At 41.0% G+C, this 22723-nt stretch overlaps 1 protein-coding gene across 1 annotated transcript in view; it reads right to left on the bottom strand.

The window, feature by feature from the left end:
* The window catches only part of si:dkeyp-14d3.1 (transmembrane protein 132D), a 175018-nt gene extending 161475 nt beyond the window's left edge, over nucleotides 1-13543 (bottom strand). The window contains exon 1 of the mRNA XM_024438905.1: nucleotides 12662-13543. Coding sequence (XP_024294673.1) covers nucleotides 12662-13425 — 764 coding nt within the window. The 5' untranslated portion in view covers nucleotides 13426-13543. The remainder of the gene's footprint in view (nucleotides 1-12661) is intronic.
* Between the last annotated feature and the right edge of the window lie 9180 nt (nucleotides 13544-22723).

Here is a 22723-nt window from a genome sequence, read left to right as displayed (position 1 = left end):
TTGAGCAAGGCGCTTAACCCTTATTGCTCCAGGGTCACTGTTGATAATGGCAGACCCTGGCTGTGACCCCTCTCTCAGGGTAATTGGTATATGCAAAAAAATAAAATTGCAATTCACACGTGTATAATACATAGTTTTACATCTGGGAAATAGGACAAATATAAGCACCCACCAAATTATTATAATAAAAGTGACTAATAAAAAACCTTACCTAAAGCCTGGAGCAGAGGAGAGGTTTAGAGAAATACCTAGGGTATGCCTTTGGAATAGTGTTTGGAATAGAAGGAGAGAGAATACAACCAACACAACTGTAGAGCAATGTTACTGAGGCATTCTGGGTCATGATGTTGTATAATCAGAGGTAAAAACCTGTCCAGGAAAACCTTTCGAAATCAAATTAAATCACTTAACAATTCGTCATTTAACAACACTCCTCTCACAAGAGGTGAAACAAGTAATCTGCGCACCCTCCTGCCAAGCATTCTAACACACTCAACCCTGAAGCTTTAGTAAAGACCTGGCATCTCTGCAGGTCCCTACTTCCACCCCCCATTCCCCTCCTCTGAGCAGCCTCTGAGTCATAGCATCCTGCACCTGCTGATTTGTCAGGCCACGCTGCAAACATTAGTTCACTGTTGTCCATCAGCACACATAATGAAGCGTAATAGCAGATAATATGCTCACTGATGCAATGCCTTTTAAAGATGAGGCAAATTGATTCCCCTAAGTAGTTCATGCTATTGGCATTCAGAGTGTGCACCCGCTCCCGAGTACACACACACACACACACACACACACACACACACACACACACACACACACACACACACACACACACACACACACACACACACACACACACACACACACACACACACACACACATACATATACACACACTTCCCAATTTTTCTCACAGCTGACAGCTCCAAGTTTAATTTAAATCTGTTTTCAGGCCAATGTTTTGTAGACTGTTCTTGGTGGGAGGCAAATGATTAAAACAAATTACAAAGGGAGAAGCAAGATTATTTATCTGGCATTACAAGTATACACAGACACAAACAAATAAACATACTGTATACACCAAAACTCGCAAACACACAGCTGTGCACTGCCACAGACACACAAATGCACACAGACACGCACGGACACAAACACGGCCTCAGTCTAGAAAAATCAGAGACCTTACATGAAGGAAGCATGAAATCAAAAGCTGTTATTCCATCTTTGTATTGATGCTAATATCGACTCAGTGCCCTGTGTTCAATCTGCCCTTCTGAAGGCACTGCTCTCTCTGTTGTCAGAGGTCATGCTAAAGACCTCTAACGACAGCTTTCTGATCACACAGAGGTGGTTTCAAAAGAACTTCTAAAACCTGAGCCTCACTTCATAATGTCTCAGCGTATTGAGTGTCATCATGAAACACTGCATTGTGTTATTGAGCTACCTTCAAGCTAATGCATCTCTGGCTGTTTTAAATATGGACTCTACACTTGTTTGGATGAGGAGGCTATTTAGATCATTAGACAGGGACATAGTAACCATCAGGTTTTAAGAGGCTTCCCTCCTCTAATAGCAAGTCACTGTGTGACTCCCATCAATCTATGTCAAAATGCAAGCTATGTGGCGAATCCATTGACATTGATCAACAGTACATAGGCTACAAAGATAGTGTGGTCGGCGGTAAGCATGCTGTGTGATTGAATTGTTTGTAAGTAGGGCACGTTCCTTTAGTGAACTTGCCTTTCTTTATGATACTACATGTCCTGGGGAAAATATAATTTTAAGTCAGTACTCTAGCTTTTGTGGTAATCCGATTTGCATATAAACCATCTAATACTGAGGGATGATAAATTATGAATGCCTTATAACCACACTAATTATAGTCTTACAATGATTGCTGAAAACATATTGGGCTCTATTTTCGGCTGGCGTTAAAGACAGCACAATTGTCAAACGCATGTTCGTTTGAAATTTCGTCTGTTAAAGCCGGCGCTCTTCTATTTTCAAACCCTAGCGCCAGGATTGGTAATTTATCTGTTTTATATGAGCTTGCTTGGACTGAGGTGGGAGGGTTGGCAGTATCTGAGGTGTGTCCTTAAAAATGTGCAAAGTGCCAATTTCAGCATGTTCTGGTGGGGATATTTAACCTCGGTGGGATCGGTGTTTCCCCCACTGGACCGTTGAGCTAACGTAGGCCTCAGGACTACCTGGCATGATGACTCCTTGCTGTCCCCAGTCCACCTGGCTGTGCTGCTGCTCCAGTTTCAACTGTTCTGCCTCCGTCTATGGAACCCTGACCTGTTCACCGGGTGTGCTACCTGTCCCAGACCTGCTGTTTTCAACTCTCTAGAGACAGCAGGAGCGGTGGAGATACTCTCAATGATCGGCTATGAAAAGCCAACTGACATTTACTCCTGAGGTGCTGACTTGTTGCACCCTCGACAACCACTGTGATTATATTCTTATTTGACCATGCTGGTCATTTATGAACATTTGAACATCGTTGCCATGTTCTGTTATTATCTCCACCCGGCACAGCCAGAAGAGGACTGGCCACCCCTCATAGGGGTTCCTCTCTAGGTTTCTTCCTAGTTTTTGGCCTTTCTAGGGAGTTTTGCTAGCCAACGTGCTTCTACACTTGAATTGCTTGCTGTTTTGGGTTTTAGGCTGGGTTTCTGTACAGCACTTTGAGATATCAGCTGATGTAAGAAGGGCTATATAAATACATTTGATTTGATTAATGTGAATAGCATGAGGTTGTAGGTAACAACATTTTCCCCAGCTACAGGTAGTTAGATTTGGGTATGTCATTTTGGGCGAAAATTGAAAAAAAGGGTTGGATCCTTTTAAGACCAACCAAAAGCTGGTCTTGGTGTTAATTTAACCCTTGTGTGGTATTCATGTTTTTGTTATTCACACAATGTTCGCGAGTCTGATGGACCCACAACATTATTGGGTTTTTAAAACAATACAACCATAACAATTTCAGTAAAAATATTTAATACTTAAATGTTGTCTTATATCAATTACAAACAATATAGACAGCATACATGGTTAATATTTGTAAGGAAACATTTTACATCCAGCATTTTATGGAAATGATAATGAGCCCCATTCAACACACATTAAGGCCGGTCTACACACCACATGAGGGACAGAGTTGTACTGTGCGTGTGTTGCAAATGTATTTCTTGCACTTTCTGTCCTTCTTGAGTCCACACACATCACACTGCTTCTTCTTGTTGCTACCGGCTGCAATCTAGAATAATGAAAACACTTAGTTCAGGCATTTAACTAACATCTCACTCACTCACATATCTAGTTACAGCAGTAGGAGAGTCAGACACACACACATGCAACGACATCACTCACATGTACTTCTGTTATTGGAGTTGTTGGTTCTGTGGGTCGGGCAGATGGGGCACCAGCTCCTTTTGTGGCATTGTAATCCATTATGATTCCTGGTTTTTGATGTTCCTGGCCACAGATTCTCCCATCCCTATGCAGCATACTCATGAGTACCACATTTTTGCCTTTCTTTGTCACGTAGGACACTAGGGACGTGTCGGCCGTGAACACAAACTTAGAGGTATTGATAGGCCTGTTCCGTGTATTTGACAGCTAATGTGGGAGCTCTGGCTTGTTTTTTTACACTGTTCCTATCATCATCAGCTTCCTCTTGAGGAGCTCCAGTCCCAGCTTGTGCGAAGTAAAGAAGTTATCGCATGTGATGTTGTGGCCACGGAGTCCCTGTGTCATGTCCAGGACAACCTGCATCCCTTTGTTCTTGTCAGGGGCTTCTCCATCTGGCTTGCCCGTATACACTTGCAAGTTCCACGCATATGACGAAGCAGTATCACAGGCATCCCAGATCTTGATTCCATATTTTGCAGGTTTAGACTGTATGTACTGCCTGAAGGGGTAGAGGTCCCAAAATGGCATAAGCTACTCATAAACAGTAACGTTGGGCCCAGGGTTGTAAAACAGGGGAAGGAGGTCCACCCACTTGTCCCACACTGACCTGATTGCAGCTAGCTTGTGTCTCTGCCGCCGAGATGGTCTGGTGTCTGGGTTATCGAAGCTGATATTCCTGGAAACAATGTGGAAGTTTTCCAGAGACATTGCTGCACTGAAAAGTTATCTGCCAGTTTCTGCATCCCACAGGGATTCTGTGGATTCTTTGGATTCTGCATCCCACAGGGAGCCTGTGGATTCCTCATTGGATCTTAAAACACCAGCAAGCATAAGAACCCCAAAGTATGCATGTAAATGAGTTTGGCCCATCTACTTCCATCCCTCTCCAAAAACACACCTCCCTCCAAATTAATGCAGTCCAGAATAATGTTCTGTATGGTGTATGTGATGAACAGTTCAAAAGAAGACTTTATGTCCTGCACATCAGTAACCACCATCCGCGTCGGCCCTAGTTGCATCCTTATCACATTGGTAACCATGCGGGGTGGCTCAGTCCTTGAGCAAGAAGACTATTCATTTTCACAATTTTTTGACATCCATATTTCTCCTCCTGCAGGCTGCTGATGAGCTGGTTGCTGATGGGCTGGTCCAGGGGCTGGCTGCTGACGGGCTGGTACTGGGGCTGGATGAGGGTCAATCTCATCCTCTTCTTCCAACTGACTGTCAGACTCCCAATTGACAGATTAAATTCTTAATCTTCCAAAGTGGAAGATACTCCTTCCACACTAGCTTCTCTCTCTGCAAAGAAAAATTCTATGGGCCTCTGAGCAGAAATGATTTTTGCCATACTGATTGATTGTGGTTAGGAGCCACACATACAAAGCTATTTATTTGTTGTGTCCATCCCCCAAATTTGCACCTGGCTGGGGTAGTTTGGGAAAATACAGAATTTTTTACAATGTATCGAAATAATGTGTTGTAATAACATTGTGCAGGTTCCCGCAAGACATTGCGTAGTTTCACACACCACAAAGGGTATAGAGTGCGAGACAGGCAGACAGGCAGGGAGACAGACAGGTTCTTGGTGCTATGTTGAAACAGCAGGCCCAGCGAGGAGGAAATGACAGAGTGAAGGCACACAGCAAATATTTTTGTTTCATTTTTACTTGTTTTCACCTACACACACACTTTTCCACACTTTTATTACCCTTGGGTCCAGTGGACCCGAACACCACATATGTAATATTAATGTGTAGGGGGGTGCAAAGTGTGCACTCAATGAAAATGTGTTATTTTGCATGTTCTTCACAGTAATGAGCTAAGGCCAATGAGTCTCAGTTTGAAAAAATAATTAATTGTGTAATTTTTATTTTAGTAAACACTGAAAATAGGTCCCACAGACCCAAACACCACACAGGGGTTAAGGTTTTTTCCTGTAAACATTATTTGTTTTCCGTTTCGATTGATTACAAAACAGGCCCTTAGTAAGCTACTCTTACCCTACTATAACAAAAGCTGGTTCAACAGAAATGTGGCTGGTGTCTCTCTTATAATTATAATGGTCTAATCGTGGGGTCTACCCATCATGCTCTTTCATTAGTCACAACTCACATAGGCCTACAGTACCTGCAGTACATACTCCATTCGGCTTGTATCCATCCCCATTTTCAAAGAGCGCATCAGATTTACCATTGTGCCCTGTATGTTAATTAATGACTTCTTGTTATGTATTACTTGAACATTTCTGTTAATTGTCCTTCAAATCTTGGATACTAGGCCTATTCCTCTCCTTTTTCTGTAATACTGTTCTTTTAAAAGGAGATGAATAGGCCGGGTTGCAGGAATCCAATACTCATAAACAAGATAAAATGGCATAATTGGACTTGATAGGGCAATCAGTTATGTATTGACATTCTGTTAGTACCCACTCATCAACTTAGCACAGCAGGAAAATATCAAAAGAGAATCAACACACCAGAACAAACAATAATCAGGCTTAATCCTGTGTAATCCTATTCAGTCCAGATGGATCATTATGGCGTACAGCAATGTTCTCTGATTCCAAAACTTGTTTGAACCCCGCTTAGATACCTTATAGTATTTGCCAATGGGAATTGCAAATCTCAACACTGACTCATGTTAGCAGCCTTGCATCAATAGTTACTAACACCGAGAGGAACATTCTCCTTTGTATTTAAATAAGAGGGGAATTTCCAATCATACAAAAATATATCTATACTATGGTAACACATTCTTCATCTTGAGAGACTGGAAACTGATGAGACTGGCTCTGTGTCACACTCTGCTAGTGAGGAGTTTGTCATTCAGTGGTTAGTGATGAGACCCTTGTGATGAGTCTGGTGGAGGGGATTGTTCCATCTAACACATGTATCACATCATACTTGGACGTCAAGAAATTCCGGTAGAGAGTCAATCAAATCTAAGCCAACAAACCAAGGTAGAGGGGTGGACTTGGATGTTGCTTCCAAGGAATAGATTGTCTAGTTTGATGAATTCGAGGAAATCTTCACCAAAAAAAAACAAGGAAGAAAGGTGGACTTGGACGTTTCTTCAAAGGAATAAATTGTCTAGTTTTATCACTTTTCACTTCAGTAAGTGAATGTCACAAAGTTTGTGCAATCACTTCACAATCCATATTAGATTCTTTCAATCTGTTTGTTTATGTTTCCAGTCTTAATTAACTTGTAAGTATACAAATAAGAGTATACTTATAATCTTTCCCACTTCTGAGTTTTTAATCACCCATGGAGCTTGGCCAGATCCGAACTTGCCTTCTCTTCCAATCACCCTAGACATGTTGTCACAAGATGGAAACATCAAAGTGGGTCCAGAAGAAATGTGCCAATCAAACAACCCATTGGCTATGATTGGACATAAAAAATGAGTTCTCATTACTGCTTTCTGTCGCAGCAAGTGTCTCTGAGTAAACATGGAGTTGAGGGAGGTGAAGACTGAGAGTGGGACTCACAGCCGAAGTTGTTTACAGTACCACTGACAGACTGTAATTATATTTAGCTTGACCTGTATACTGCTGAACTAAGTGGCTCAGAGTAAGTTACTGTTACTGTGAAGAGATGTTTAATCATGTTCTTATCATTCTGGATAACATATGACATATAATATATTATATGCCATCATAGAAGTTTGACTAAGTTTATTGGTTCCTATTAAGGCTGTCAAATAATTAAAATAATGAATTGGGTTTATGACATTAGTTAATAGCATTTCATCTCATTCATCTCATTCATCTATTTTCAATTTTGCTCAAATTTGGCCCTAAAAAAAATCTATTAACAAAAGCAGTGCATTGAGTTATAGGCATACTATGTTTTGTTTATAAGGGAAAGACACACAACATAATTTGTATCATAATGTTTTTAATGGCATTTTCACCATAAACAATACAAAAGTAACTGTAACATACAGCTATTAATGCTAACAATGTTTTTATTTTCTTATTTAACTAGGCAAGTCAGTTAAGAACAAATTCTTATTTACAATGACGGCCTACCCCAGCCAAACCCTAAAGACACTGGGCCAATTGTGTGCCGGAAGCCCACTCGGAGCCCCTAAGTCGACCTACTCCCTCTTATCAATGTTCTTGAAGTTTAACACTTGCCACACACACACACACACACACACACACACATATATATATACACACACACCCACACTTAAGTACTGTTAAAGCTTCAGGCATTCTAAATGAGTGTCCTCCCAATTTCTGATTGGAAGGTTGGACTATAGGAAAAAAAGAAGTGGCTCTATGGATACAAAGAACAAAGAGCTTTTAAATCTGTCCAACAATGTTAGGGACAGATAAAAATGTACAGAATGGTTACCTGAAGGAAAATGGGGGAGGGTCATGCTTTTTCAATTTCAGTCAAGGGGAGAGTTTAGAATTTTTCTAATTTAGTCCAGGGGAGAGTCATGTAATTTGTAATTGATAACAATTCAATATTTCTCAGTGTTCAGAATGAGTTGCTTATTATGCAAAATTGAGTATACAAAACATTAAGAACAAAACATTAAGAAGCTCTTTCCATGACATAGTCTGACCAGGTGAATCCAGGTGAAAGCTATAGTCCCTTATTGATGTGACTTGTTAAATCCACTTCAATCAATGTAGATGAAAGGGAGGGGACAGGTTAAAGAAGGATTTCTAAGCCTTGAGACAATTGGAGGGGTGCAACTCAATATTAGGAAGGTGCTCCTAATGTTTGGTATACTCAGTGTATATCAATGTGTGCCCAGTGTCGCTCATCTTCTCTGATTCTCTGCTGGGCGTGCAATATCAAGCGCGCCTACAGGCTATTTAGTGTGGTCTCAATCAAATGATCCATTGCCTATAGGCCATAGGCTACAAAGTGTATGCTCGGAGAAGCACAGAGCAAAGTTAGATTTCTAAGATAGCTGCTGGGATGGTGTAAATAAAACTAGGCTGCATTACACACCGCAATGGATATTCCATTGTGTACTGCCTAACCAATGGCTATGCAGTGTAGGGCTATGGTGGCAGTTCAGGAGAACAGTCCAAGGTTTCTTCCCAATTTTTGTTGTTGATTGGGCCTAGTCCAAAAAAGGCACTATCTTGCTTGCGGACGAGTCTATAGCCTATGTTCTTTTCAGTTTGAGAAGGAGAGCGTGAAGATGAGAAGGAGGACCAGAGGTCAACTTTGATAGCTTGCTACTACTATAATTTGTTTTAATTAAAATAATGTGTTTCTTGCCCATGATGTATTTATCAGAGTTATTGACCTTACAATAAGACAGATTTGAGTAAGCTACATTGAGGTGAAGATACTTGAAGCAGCAGTTGAGGCATAATCAATCAGAAATGGACAGCTCATGGGGCAGACAGCAGGCAAATTCGAGTAGACATAATGAATTTAACCTGTCTTCATTTTAATTAGACTTTACTAAAAACAAGAGAGCCTTGTGTTGGAGCCTATTTAAGAAACAAGAGGGCCTACCACTTTTGACAGACAAAAGTAGGCTCTAGGCTGCTATATCCATAGATGTGTCAGTCAATTCCTCCACCCACCATGCAATCTTTAAATACTCTTCCTCTGTATCAATGAAGGGCTGTTAAGTTAAAACCAAGACTCAAATTGAGGGGGTATGAGAGGGTATGCCATAGAGGGTATGCCATAGAGGGTATGCCATAGAGGGTATGCCATAGGTCCACCTTTTATTAAAGAAAATGGTAAAAAGCACACCCTTGTTAGTTTAAGATTTTGAAGGAAATAAAACGGACCAGATTATATAAAGATATCTATAACAGCGCTTCAGTCCGCAGTGCTTTATGCTACAAACAAACTGTAAGATGCATATGGGGATAGCATTGCCTTTGCTTGGGAGGTAATCTAATTCTATCACCATCAATTGAATAAGCTATTCATTTTTGTACAATAGAAGATGTTTAAATCCAGACAGCCTTCAGGGAAACACTTGTGACCTTCTCTTGTTGGCCACGGAAGAAGAGAAGCAAGCAGCTAAAGCTTGCATTTTTCTGCATCGGTAGGCCTACTCTGTCTGGGATGGAAATGTAGGCTTAACTTTTGAAAGTACCATGCTCAAATTCCCAATGAAGTCTCAAATTAAATGATTTGCAAACAGGGACAGTTTTGTTGCAAACAAGACATGCCGATTTGGCATTGGAGAAATATGATAACATTAACAAATAGGCCTATCTCTTTGTCCATTCTTAGCCTGTCATTTTTGTAATTTGTGTGGTATTAAAAACATATTCTGCTAATATGTAAAATGATGTAGAACTGCATTAAATGTTTATAAGGCTACTTTTTCTCGGACCTGCAAATACGATAATAGATTAATGCAATGTTTTTACTATATAGGAGATCTTTCCATCCCTACTCTTGTCACTGGGGTCTGCAAAACCACACAATTCCCACGTTGCCATGTAATATTACAGGACGAAGAACAGTTTCTAAAACTGCATATCTAAGTCTCTGGTCCGTCCAAAAAGTGAAGGTAAACGGGAGACATGTTCTCTGCTATCCACCTTGTCACTTGGTAAAATATATTTTGCTGTAAGGGTGGCCATCCATTTTCATTTCAGAGGGGTCCGATTTTCTCAATGTAAACCTTTTATAAATAAAGTTCACTCCCTTATGAATTCCACAGAAGACAATAACAACAGATCAGCCTGTTCATATAAAATATAATATAGCCTAGGCTACTTAAACATGTTGTTCAATATTAACTAGTCACACGCTACTACTACTAGAATTGGGATAATTTGCTTAAATATTTTGACCTGAGAATTACAACAAAGTAGCTAAATGGAATGGACGTCCTGTTCTGATTAAAATCAATGTGGGAAGTTAGTTGAATCAAGAGGCATTCAGCCATGGCATTGTAAACATTCTTTTTTTATTTAGCTAGCTAGCTAACGTTAGCATAACTAGCTAGCTTCTTCTGTACAAATTGTGCTTTTGCTGTTATCCTCTCTAGGCTAGGGGGCAGTATTTTCACATCCGGATGAAAAGCGTGCCCAAAGTTAACTGCCTGCTACTCAGGCCCAGAAGCTAGGATATGCATCGTATTAGTACATTTGGATGGAAAACACTCTGACGTTTATAAAACTGTTTGAATGATGTCTGAGTGTAACAGAACTTATTTGGCAGGCAAAACCCAGAAGACAAACCAACCAATCATTTGTTTTGAGGTCACTCTCTTTTCAATGAGTTTTCAATGGGAATCTAGAATTCTAAGGCAGTAAAGCCTTTTTGAAATCTGACACAGCGGCTGGATTAACAAGACGTTTATCTTTAAACCTATGTGTAACACTTGTATCAATGTTTATGATGAGTATTTCTGTAATTTGTTTTGGCTCTCTACAATTTCACCGGATGTTATTTGAGACAATGCATTACTGAAATAATGCACCAATTTAAACTGAGGTTTTTGGACATAAAGAGGGACTTTATTGAACAAAACAAACATGTATTGTGTAACATGGAGTCCTGGGAGTGCCATGAGATGAAGATCATCAAATATCATAATTTCTGACTTTTGTGAGCCCTCTCCTTGGCTGGAAAATGTCTTATGGTTTTTTGTGACTAGGCGCTGTCTTAACATAATCGCATGGTGTGCTTTCGCCGTAAAGCCTTTTTGAAATCGGACACTGTGGTTGGATTAACAAGAAGTTTATCTTTAAAATGGTATATAAAACATGTATATTTGAGGAATTTTAATTATGAGATTTCTGTTGTTTGAATTTGGAGCCCTGCAATTTCATTGGCTGTTATTGAGGTGGGACGCCAGTCCCACAAATCCCAGAGAGGTTATCTAAAGAAACACCTGGGAATGTGTTTATGGTTGAACTTCCTGTAAATTTAACATTAAAATTATTGCTCAAAGATGCACGCATAGTGTACCACAATAGAGAATGACAGCGCTACAGAGACCAAGTGCATAACGACCCAGCTAGCAATGAGGAATCGGCCCAGAAGCGGCCATTTTCCAGAAGTCATTAGGCGCACGATTAGGCGCACGTGTTTCCCGCTCGGACCATTTTCAGTGCAACACATCATACGCTCTGAGCCGTGTGCAGTCCCCAGTTAGCACAGTGGATCTGGGCTGATTCCGTCTGAGATTTGGGTCACTCAGCTGAGTGTCAGACTTGGCCGACATCATGTGGCAAGAGTCAGGGTCGCCTTTGGCAGTATTACTTATGGCTAGGATGCGGGGATTTAGCTCGGGCCAATTCTGGTGTGAGTTATCTGGCCCAAACGTATTACTTGGGCCTCGGGCCAATTGGGACTACTCTCTGGCCGGGAGACCTATGAGGTGACGCACAATTGGACCAGTGTCGTCCGAGTTAGGGAAGGGTTTGGCTGGCCGGGACGTCCTTGTTAAATTTGCATCTGGACGCTTCTGGGGGGATTCTGGTAAGATGCCGGGAAAGTCGGCTGAATTCCGGTAGACGGAAAAGGCCCGATGTACTTGGGCCGATTCTGGGCAGTCATTCTTTTTGATTCTGGGCTGAGCCCGACACATGATTCCGGGCCGATTCAATCAGTTCCGGCCCCCCAGAACAGGGCCGCTTATGGGCCGATTCCTCATTGCTAGCTGGGTCAGCATTACCATTCACCTTAGCAGAAAACAATCGGATCAGCCAGTTGGTTTGTTTTCATTTACACAGGTTGACAAATTGGCTTGACCCCTAGTCACAGCATCTCTTATGGTTTATAAATGTTCTCAACCTGCGTGATTAAGATCAGGCTAACAGTGATTACGCTAATGGGAATGCATTTTAATTAATGACATCCTCATTTGCATTGTGTGTTAATTATCAAATTCACTTAGTCTCATCTGTACATTCTAATTAGTACCTACAGCTTCATTGAATTTCACTATTTATCTTAGATAAAGATACTCCACTCCCTGTTTTTGCTGTGTTATATAAGCTTGGCTAAACTGAGTAAAGTAACTTTAATTTTGGAGACAGCAAAAAACACTGAGATAACAAATAAATCAGGACTAACAGCCTAGCTGCCAAACATTACAAATGCCCTACAATCCTTGGCAAACAATCTGGGTTTACTAATTTAATTACAACTAGGGTGTACTGCAGAAAGTTAATTAAAAAATGTATTCACTCTGTAATACAGCATTGCAGAGACACTATGTATGAAGATATGCACTGGTCTAATGAGCAACCTTTAATAGAGACTATGCTAATGTATTGGCTTACCTTAGGGTGAACATTTCCACAGGAGAGAAGGCCGAGGCAGTGATGAAGGCGGAGACAGTGTCCCTCTGCCTCATGGGCGTGGTCGGCACCATGACCAGGAAGTTACTATCCAGCCTGTGTTCTGTCAAGGCCAGGGCGGCAGGGCTCTGGTACAGACGCACACTGCCGATCCTCTTCATTGGGGTGGAGGTGGACGAGCCAAACAGACCCTCCTGATCCGAGCGGATGGAATTGCCTTTCCGGGCCTCCTCCGAGTGGCATTCCCCTGCCTCTGTTGATTGTAACATGTAGTAGAGCTCCACTGTGGTCCCCTCGGCCAGCTCTATGGTCCTCTGGCGCCCAGGCACCACGCTGGGGGGGCTGAACCAGCCGGCCAGGGGCTCCAGCTCAGCCACACACAGCCCCAGCTCCCCCTTCAGCTGGCATGTGCCACGCACCTCCTGGGTCTCGTGGAAGGCAAACATGCGTACGCAGGGCAGCTTGTCGATGGCGCTGTAGTCATCCCAGTCCCTGCCCGCCACGTAGAACAGCACCTGGACCCTGGGGTTGGACAGGTAGATCCTGTCCTGGATGATGAAAGTCTGCACCTTCCAGTTGAAGGTGAACATGGAGGAGGCCACAAAGGCCCAAGGGTTCTGGATGAGCTCCAGGGTGACAGGCTGCTCCACAGAGAGGGGGCCATAGCTGGCGTTTACTGAGGGCATGCTGCGGGCCTGGTAGATGAAGAAGGGCTCTGTCCGCGACAGCAGGCTGGAGTTCCTCATGAACTCCTGGTTGGCCTCTTTCAGGAAGAAAGCAGACTCTGCGTTGATCACTTGGTAGTTGACAGGCAAGTAGGTGGGGATGGATGAAAACCTCTGCAATCCCTCCAAGACTCGACAGTTTGCTACTGGAAGACAGAAAAGAAGAGCTGAGTCAGGACAAGCTCAGTCAGTGCTCACTTGTTGTACATCCTGTACATTTCCTCTAAAGCTTCCCTCCAGTAAAAGTAGAATGGCTGTACTGACAGCCATTTGGAGCGGAGCTTACTGTACCAGAGAGAACTGATAAAACTACACACAGACAGCAGAGAAGACACTGAGTAATGTAAACTGCGGTCATGCCTAAAATTAGGCCTACATTACAATACATTACATTATGTTGTAGATGTATTTAATGGTGTATGGTTATTGTGATGTTTTGATATTAAAAAGGGGTCAAGACCATTGCACAATAGAGTACTATTTATTTTCTCATATATATAAATATATACAGTTGAAGTCAGAAGTTAACATACACCTTAGCCAAATACATTTAAACTCAGTTTTTCACAATTCCTGACATTTAATCCTAGTAAAAAATCCCTGTCTTAGGTCAGTTAGGATCACCACTTTATTTTAATAATGTGAAATGTCAGAATAATAGTAGAGAAAATTATTTATTTAGGCCTTAAAAAAAAATCACATTCCCAGTGGGTCAGAAGTTTACTTATACTCAATTAGTATTTGGTAGCATTGCCTTTAAATTGTTTAACTTGGGTCAAATGTTTCAGGTAGCCTTCCACAAGATTCCCACAATAAATTGGGTGAATTTTGGCCCATTCCTCCTGACAGAGCTGGTGTAACTGAGTCAGGTTTGTAGGCCTCCTTGCTTTTTCAGTTCTGCCCACAAATGTTCTATAGGACTGAGGTCAAGGGCTTTGTGATGGCCACCTTGACTTTGTTGTCCTTAAGACATTTTGCCACAACTTTGGAAGTATGTTTGTGGTCATTGTCCATTTGGGAGACCCATTTGCAACCAAGCTCTAACTTCCTGACTGATGTCTTGCTTCAATATAGCCACATAATTTTCCTACCTCATGATGCCATCTATTTTATGAAGTGCTCCAGTCCCTCCTGCAGCAAAACACCCGCACAACATGATGCTGCCATCCCTGTGCTTCACGGTTGAGATGGTGTTCGGCTTTCAAGCCTCCCCCTTTTTCCTCCAAACATAACAATGGTCATTATGGCCAAACAATTCTATTTTTGTTTCATCAGACCAGAGGACATTTCTCCAAAAAGTACAATCTTTGTCCCCATGTGCAGTTGCAAAGCGTAGTCTGGCTTTTTAGTTGCGGTTTTGGAGCAGTGGCTTCTTCCTTGCTCTGTGGCCTTTCGTTTATGCCGATATAGGACTCGTTTCACATTTGTACCTATTTCCTCCAGCATCTTCACAAGGTCCTTTGCTGTTGTTCTGGGATTGATTTGCATTTTCGGACCAAAGTATGTTAATCTCTATGAGACAGAACGCGTATGCTTTCTGAGCGGTATGACGGCTGAGTGTTCCCATGGTGTTTATACTTGCGTACTATTGTTTATTCAGATGAAGGTGGTACCTTCAGGCGTTTGGAAATTGCTCCCAAGGATGAACCAGAATTGTGGAGGTCTACAATTTTATTTATGAGGTCTTGGCTGATTTATTTGATTTTCTCATGATGTCAAGCAAAGAGGCACTGAGTTTGAAGGTAGACTTTGGAATGCAGCCAGATGTACACCTCAAATGATGTCAATTAGCCTATCAGAAGCTTCTAAAGCCATGACATAATTTTCTGGAATTTCCCAAGCTGTTTAAAGGCTCAGTCAACTTAGTGTATGTACATTTCTGACCCACTGGAATTGTGATACAGTGAATTATACATTAAATAATCTGTCTGTAAACAATTGTTGGAAATATTACTTGTGTCATGCACAAAGTAGATGCCCTAACCAACTTGCCAAAACTATAGTTTGCTAACAAGAAATGTGTTGAGTGGTTGAAAAACGAGTTTTAATGACTCCAATCTAAGTGTATGTAAACAACACCTACTCATTCAAGTGTTTTTATTTATTTGTACCATTTTCTACATTGTTGAATAGTAGTGAAGACATCAAAACTATGAAATAATACATATGGAATCATGTAGTAACTGAAAAAAGTAGACACACTTGATGACAGCTTTGCCCACTCTTTGCATTCTCTGAACCAGTTTCACCTGGAATGCTTTTCCAACAGTCTTGAAGGAGTTCCCACATATGCTCAGCATATGCTTTTCCTTCACTCTGCGTTCCGACTTATCCCAAACCATCTCAATTTTGTAGAGGTTAGGGTTCTTGGAATGCAAGAATTAGAGTGATGGAGTGCTGCATCAGATGACCTGGCCTCAATATTCCCCCACAGAGTGAAGAAAAAGCAGCCAAGAAGTGCTCAGCATATGTGGGAACTCCTTCAAGACTGTCGGGAAAGCACTCCCCATGAAACTGGTTGAGAGAATGCCAAGCTGTCATCAAGGCAAAAGGGTGGCTACTTTGAAGAATCTAAATTATAAAAAATATTTTGATTTGTTTCACACTTTTTTTGCTTACTACATGATTCCATTTGTGTTATTACATAGTTATGATGTCTTCACTATTATTCTACAATATATACAATTCATGAAGAGCTCAGGTATCCTCATCATATTACAACTAATATCAAAGATAACTAAAAGTGGCCTACAATCCAGCATTTGTTAAATAATACGTACATTAACATATGAGTGAATGTAATCACTGTATACACATTTAAATTATGTGAAGATTAATCACAAATACTCCGTTCTGATAAAGTGAGTTAATTTTCATGTGGAGTAATCTAGAGTTGTTTCTGGTGGGCCATTGCTAACAGGTCCCACTCCATGGTGGCCTGTGTGATGAGTGAGAAAACAATACATGTGCAAATAGGTGTTAATCACCCAAAGAGTGGGCTATGACCTTCCTCTCAAGAGCAATCTGCTGTGTGATTGCTTACTATTCCCTCCCTCCCTCCCTCCCTCCCTGCCTGCCTCCTCCCTCCCTCCCTCCCTCCCTCCCTCCTGCCTGCCTGCCTCCCCTGCCTGCCTGCCTGCCTGCCTGCCTGCCCTGCCTGCCTGCCTCCCTCCCTCCCTCCCTCCCTCCCTCCCTGCCTCCCTGCCTCCTGCCTGCCTCCCTCCCTCCCTGCCTGCCTGCCTGCCTGCCTGCCGTCTTAGACCCAGCCTTGTAAATCAATGTCCCGACAATTTACAAATCAGGCAGGGATTTGTGATTCATGGTGCCCACTTGACCTCGTCCCTGTCTGTCCCATGGAGGCAGCATGGACGCAGCCTGCTGCCTCCACATCTGAAGGGCAACACAAGCATTTCGCTACACCCGCAATAACATTTGCTAAACATCTGTGTGACAAATAAAATTTGATTTGATTTGACAACACTCTCTCACTCTGCCCAGCTCAATCACCCCAGAGATCACTATGTATCACTAACATCTTCACTTAAGCATCACTTAGCTCCTTCAAAGTAAACACCAGCACTCATATGGGGCTTTTACAACAGAGACAGAAACCATAGAAAAATACTATACCGCAGTGTAGTTTGTAATTTTCTGACAAACTCAAGAAACAGATAGTACAACGACACTGACAAATGAAAAGTTTGATAGTCCAGCAAGAGCAATACAAGACAGAACAATCAGGAACAAAGTCTCATCCTCTGCAGTCCCATGGTGACAATGTTTTTACTCGCATCTCAGGGGTGGTCTCAATCCAGCATGCCTTCTAAGACAAAGCACTCACTCCAAAAGCCTTAGCATTTTTTTTTATGTCTCGACTATAATGAGATTTATCATCTGTGCTTTCCAGATGACATAACATTCTTGAGAAGGAATGAAATGTCCATATGTGCCTCACATACAGTATATAGGCCAAAGGAAACCCTACAAAGTACAAGTATACACCTTTAAGAATGGGATCACTATTATCTTAGTCAATCATGAAAGATTGTTTTTAAAGTCAGTAAAATGTATTCCCTTGTTAGGAGCTGTCAAATGGCTATTTTCTAACAGTTAGGCCATTTTCTAACCATGAATGACAGATACGATACACTGCACAGGCAACATTTTCGCATCTATGGAGTCAACAAATCTATTAATGGAAGGTTGGCTGATTCCATTATAATTTCTGTGAGGCCCATTCTAGCCTTGTGAACATTTGATACGAAAGAAAGAAGAAGCAGGAAGAAATGAATGAACGATGTGTGTAATTACAATTACAAGGAAACTATTCACACCTCTTGACTTTTTCCACATGTTCTTGTGTTACAACCTGAATTTAAATAGATTCAATTTAGATTTGGTGTCATTGGCCTACACACAATAACCCATAATGTCAAAGTGGAATTATGATTTAACACATTTTTACAAATGAAATAAAAAAACGAATAGCTGAAATGTCTTGAGTCAATAAGTATTTAACCCCTTTGTTATGGCAAGCCTAAATAAGTTCAGGAGTAGATATTTGCATAACAAGTCACATAATACGTTGCATGAATCACTCCGCCTGCATTAATAGTGTTTAACATGCTTTTGAATGACTACCTCATCTCTGTAACCCACACAGTATCTGTATGGTCCCTCAGTTGAGCAGGTTACTTCAAACAAAGATTCAACCACAAAGGCCAGGGAGATTTTCGGCTGGGTTTCTGTACAAGTACTTTGTGACATCTGCTGATGTAAAAAGGGCGTTTTAAATACATTTGACTGACTGATTGATTGGCAGGGGAGTTTTATTTTGAATAACAAGAAATGGAATAGAACGAATCACATGCTAAATCATAGAGAAAACCTGGTTCTGTCTGCTTTCCAACAGACACTGGGAAACAAATGTACCTTTCAGCAGGACAATAACATAACAGACAAGGCCAAGTTCACACTGGAGTTGCATACCAAGACGGCATTGAATGTTCCTGAGTGGCCGAGTTACAGTTTTCACTTGCACTGAGCATACTAAACATTAGGAACACCTTCCTTATAGTGAGTTGCTTCCCACAGTTGTGTCAAGTTGGCTGGAGGTCCTTTTGGTGGTGGACCATTATTGATACATACAGGAAACTGTTGAGCATAAAAACCCAGCAGCATTGGAGGTCTTGACACAAACCGGTGTGCTTGGCACCTACTACCATATCCCGTTCAATGGCACTTAAATATTGTGTCTTGCCCATTCACCCTGTAAATGGCAAACATACACAATTCATGTCTAAATTGTCTCAAGGCTTAAAAATGATTCTTTAACCTGTCTCCTCCCCTTTATCTACACTGAATGAAGTGGATTTAACAAGCAAGATCAATAAGGGATTATAGTTTTCACCTATGTTTTTTTAACCGTTTCGGGGCATTGTTTTGGGTCCCACAAAAATCATAAAGCGTCTATGTAAGTCCCTCACTCTGTCACTCAGAAATGTATTCCAGTGTCTTCCTGCCTGCTGGAAATCTTTGCCAGTGTGTGTGCAGGCCACCTGCCCCTCCCCTCTGAAGCATAGGTTACTGTAGCCTTCTTTATTTTGTCTTGTTCGAAGTTTCACTTCAATAAATATGTGGAACCTAGATTACAGGCGTAATTCAGAAATGAGGGAGAAATGTTTAATTAGAGAAGAATGGATTGACTTTTTCAAGGATACTATAGTTATCACTTTTCACGTTGGATTTATTAACTAAAAAAGGTAAGACATATTTTGAATTGTAGTGCTGCTCTGCACACACAAGCTTGTTTCCTCTGGTCCGTTGTTAAACCAACTCAGAAAGACATGAAAAGTTCCTCCATAAAGCCGCTCCTCCATACAGTAGGTATAATTCTGTTGACCTAATTCAGATAATGCATGCCATAACTAGATGCACAGCGTTTCAACGGAAGCTTCCTCCATCTTCTCTCGCTCTCTCCTCAACCTCAACATTTCAGATGCATCTCACGTCCTACACTGTGTCAACACAGTGTGTGTGTGTGTGTGTTTGTCTTTCATTACGATTAAACCATGCTGCTATGGCAAAATACAATTTTCTCTTAACGACTTTCCTATACAGATTAAATTGCTTAACCGCTCCACAGCAAGCTTAATGTAAACAAAAATTCTATTTCAGAAGTTTAAAAAGGAACAGAAGGAACAATATGCTTTTTGGGGTTTTCAACTGGTTCAGAACTTGATTTTGCTGGTCGGAACAGTGGAACATATTGAAAAAAACAATGGTTCTGTTCAGAACTAAACAATGGAAAGTTATTTTGATTCCAACCCATGGTGCAAATATTGTACATTCCAGGTGTGCAAACCTCTTACAGACTTAACCAGCCAGACTCACAAATGTAATCGCTGCCAAAGGTGATTTTAACATTTTCAATACATTTGTAAAAATGTATAAAAACATGTTTCACTTTGCCATTATGGGGTATTGTGTGCAACACAACAAAATGTGGAATAGGTCAAGGAGTATGAATACTTTCTGAAAGCACGGTAATATAAAATAACAAAAACATACAGATCTCATGTAGGTCAGGGCGTGACTAGGGGGGTATTCTAGTTTATTATTTCTATGTGGGGTTCTAGTTTATTTTTCTATGTTGGTGATTTGTATGATTCCCAATTAGAGGCAGCTGGTAATCGTTGTCTCTAATTGGGGATCATATTTAGGTAACCGTTTTCCACCTGTGTTTTGTGGGATATTGTACTTTGTGTTTTGTGCACCACGTAGTCACGTTTCGTTGTTTCTTTATTGTTTTGTTGTGAGGTTCACTTACTTCAATAAAAAAAGATGTGGATGTCACACCCTGACCATAGAGAGACTTTTTTATTCTCTATTTTGGTTAGGTCGGGGTGTGAGTTTGTTCCTATCTAGGTTATTTAGTTATATGTTGGCCTGGTATGGTTCCCAATCAGAGGCAACTGTTTATCGTTGTCTTTGATTGGGGGTCATATTTAGGCAGCCATTCCCCCACTGTGTTTTGTGGGATCTTGTTTTGTGATGTTGCCATTTAGCACTTAATTGACATCACATTTTCGTTGTTTCTTTACCTTGTCTTGTTCTAAGTTTCACTTCAATAAATATGTGGAACCCAGATCACGCTGTGCTTTGGTCCGACTATGCTTCCAACGACGACCGTGACATCATATAATAACAACAAATACTTCAAAATGTTTATCTGTTTGTGACTGAATGTAGTAGTATGATTTCTAAAGTTAGAGGACATATGTTTAAAGGGGGAAAAGGGAATGCTATCTATAAATCATGGCAGCTTATTGAATTCCATTCAAAGAACCAGCAACCGATGGAACCCATGTGCACATTAAACCTACGAATAAAGAATAGTTATGAACTTCCTTATTACGGTAACCTTGTAGAAAGAAGAACCCTGTCTATGCTCATTCTGAAATAATATGTTGAAGATAGAGGAATTGACTTAAGTCATCAATGACGTTTGCATTGTATGTTTACAACAAATACACAACGCATAGAATTGGTTTTTACATCAGAAAATAATGCTCTAAACTTTTACACTAATTCTTTATTCATTTGTATTTTTCAAAAAGCAGCTTGAAGTCACAAACCTTTAAGTAGGTATGTGGTAGAGTAACTGCAGCATAATCCAAGGTACAATATGCTTATACCTGCAAACAACTGTGAGATCCATTTCCCAGACTGTGGATATTTATATGCAAATCTCTAATGCAATCAGTCTCTGGAATTGGCTCTGAATTTACAACCTTAAAATAAACTCCCATCAAGAGAACTTTAAACCCAAATCCACAGTATAATAAAGAGTCAGCAGTGTTTGGAATTGAAATAAATAAGATATATGTATAAAGCATATAAATATCTTGAGGGTTACTGGAATCTTTATATGCTCCCAGTTGTGTCCTGAGGTGAAGGAAGTGGACTGGGGACATTTCAGGCTTCAAACATAAAGATATAAAACTGTTTTTGTGAAGAATCAACAACAAGTGGGACACAATCATGAAGTGGAACGACATTTATTGGATATTTCAAACTTTTTTAACCAATCAAAAACGGAAAAATTGGGCGTGCAAAATTATTCAGCCCCCTTAAGTTAATACTTTGTAGGGCCACCTTTTGCTGCGATTACAGCTGTAAGGCGCTTGGGGTATGTTTGGCAAATCGAGAGACTGACATTTTTTCCCATTCCTCCTTGCAAAACAGCTCGAGCTCAGTGAGGTTGGATGGAGAGCATTTGTGAACAGCAGTTTTCAGTTCTTTCCACAGATTCTCGATTGGATTCAGGTCTGGACTTTGACTTGGCCATTCTAACACTTGGATATGTTTATTTTTGAACCATTCCATTGTAGATTTTGCTTTATGTTTTGGATCATTGTCTTGTTGGAAGACAAATCTCCTTCCCAGTCTCAGGTCTTTTGCAGACTCCATCAGGTTTTCTTCCAGAATGGTCCTGTATTTGGCTCCATCCATCTTCCCATCAATTTTAACCATCTTCCCTGTCCCTGCTGAAGAAAAGCAGGCCCAAACCATGATGCTGCCCACCATGTTTGACAGTGGGGATGGTGTGTTCAGGGTGATGAGCTGTGTTGCTTTTATGCCAAATGCTCTCCATCCAACCTCACTGAGCTCGAGCTGTTTTGCAAGGAGGAATGGGAAAAAATTTCAGTCTCTCGATGTGCAAAACTGATAGAGACATACACCAAGCGACTTACAGCTGTAATCGCAGCAAAAGGTGGCGCTACAAAGTATTAACTTAAGGGGGCTGAATAATTTTGCAATGTGGCAAAAGGTCGCAAAGTTCAAGGGGGCCGAATACTTTCGCAAGGCACTGTATTTCAAACCTTTCAGTATCTCATTCGATGTTGTGCTCCTAAAAGGGGAAATAGTAACATGACATAACATGACATAACATAACATGGTTTGATGTTTTTTGTAGAAATCATTGTGCCCACTTCGCCTGCAGTAAAGATGGAACTGAGTGTTACTAATGTCCAGACAGACATGTGCCAGAAAGGCCAGCATGTTGGTCAGTGTCCCTCCTCCGAGTCACCAACCTGCCTGCTGTACCAGGATCATCTTGATTTTAATCTGAAATACGATTCAGCATTATGCTGATTCATAGTTAAATAGGTTCATTTTCTTTATCGTAGATAACACATTGAGACACTTATCAGTGAATGTGTGGCAGTTTCATGTGTATTTTCCTAACATATTTTCTAGTCAGTGTTATTAGCAAGAAATGGACTAATCATCACATAAAATTACCATAGTACAG

The sequence above is a fragment of the Oncorhynchus tshawytscha genome, linkage group LG12, assembly GCF_018296145.1.
Source record: "Oncorhynchus tshawytscha isolate Ot180627B linkage group LG12, Otsh_v2.0, whole genome shotgun sequence".
NCBI classification, from domain to species: domain Eukaryota; kingdom Metazoa; phylum Chordata; class Actinopteri; order Salmoniformes; family Salmonidae; genus Oncorhynchus; species Oncorhynchus tshawytscha.
The sequence above is the reverse complement of the archived record's forward strand: the minus strand, read 5'-3'. Positions and strand labels throughout refer to the sequence as shown.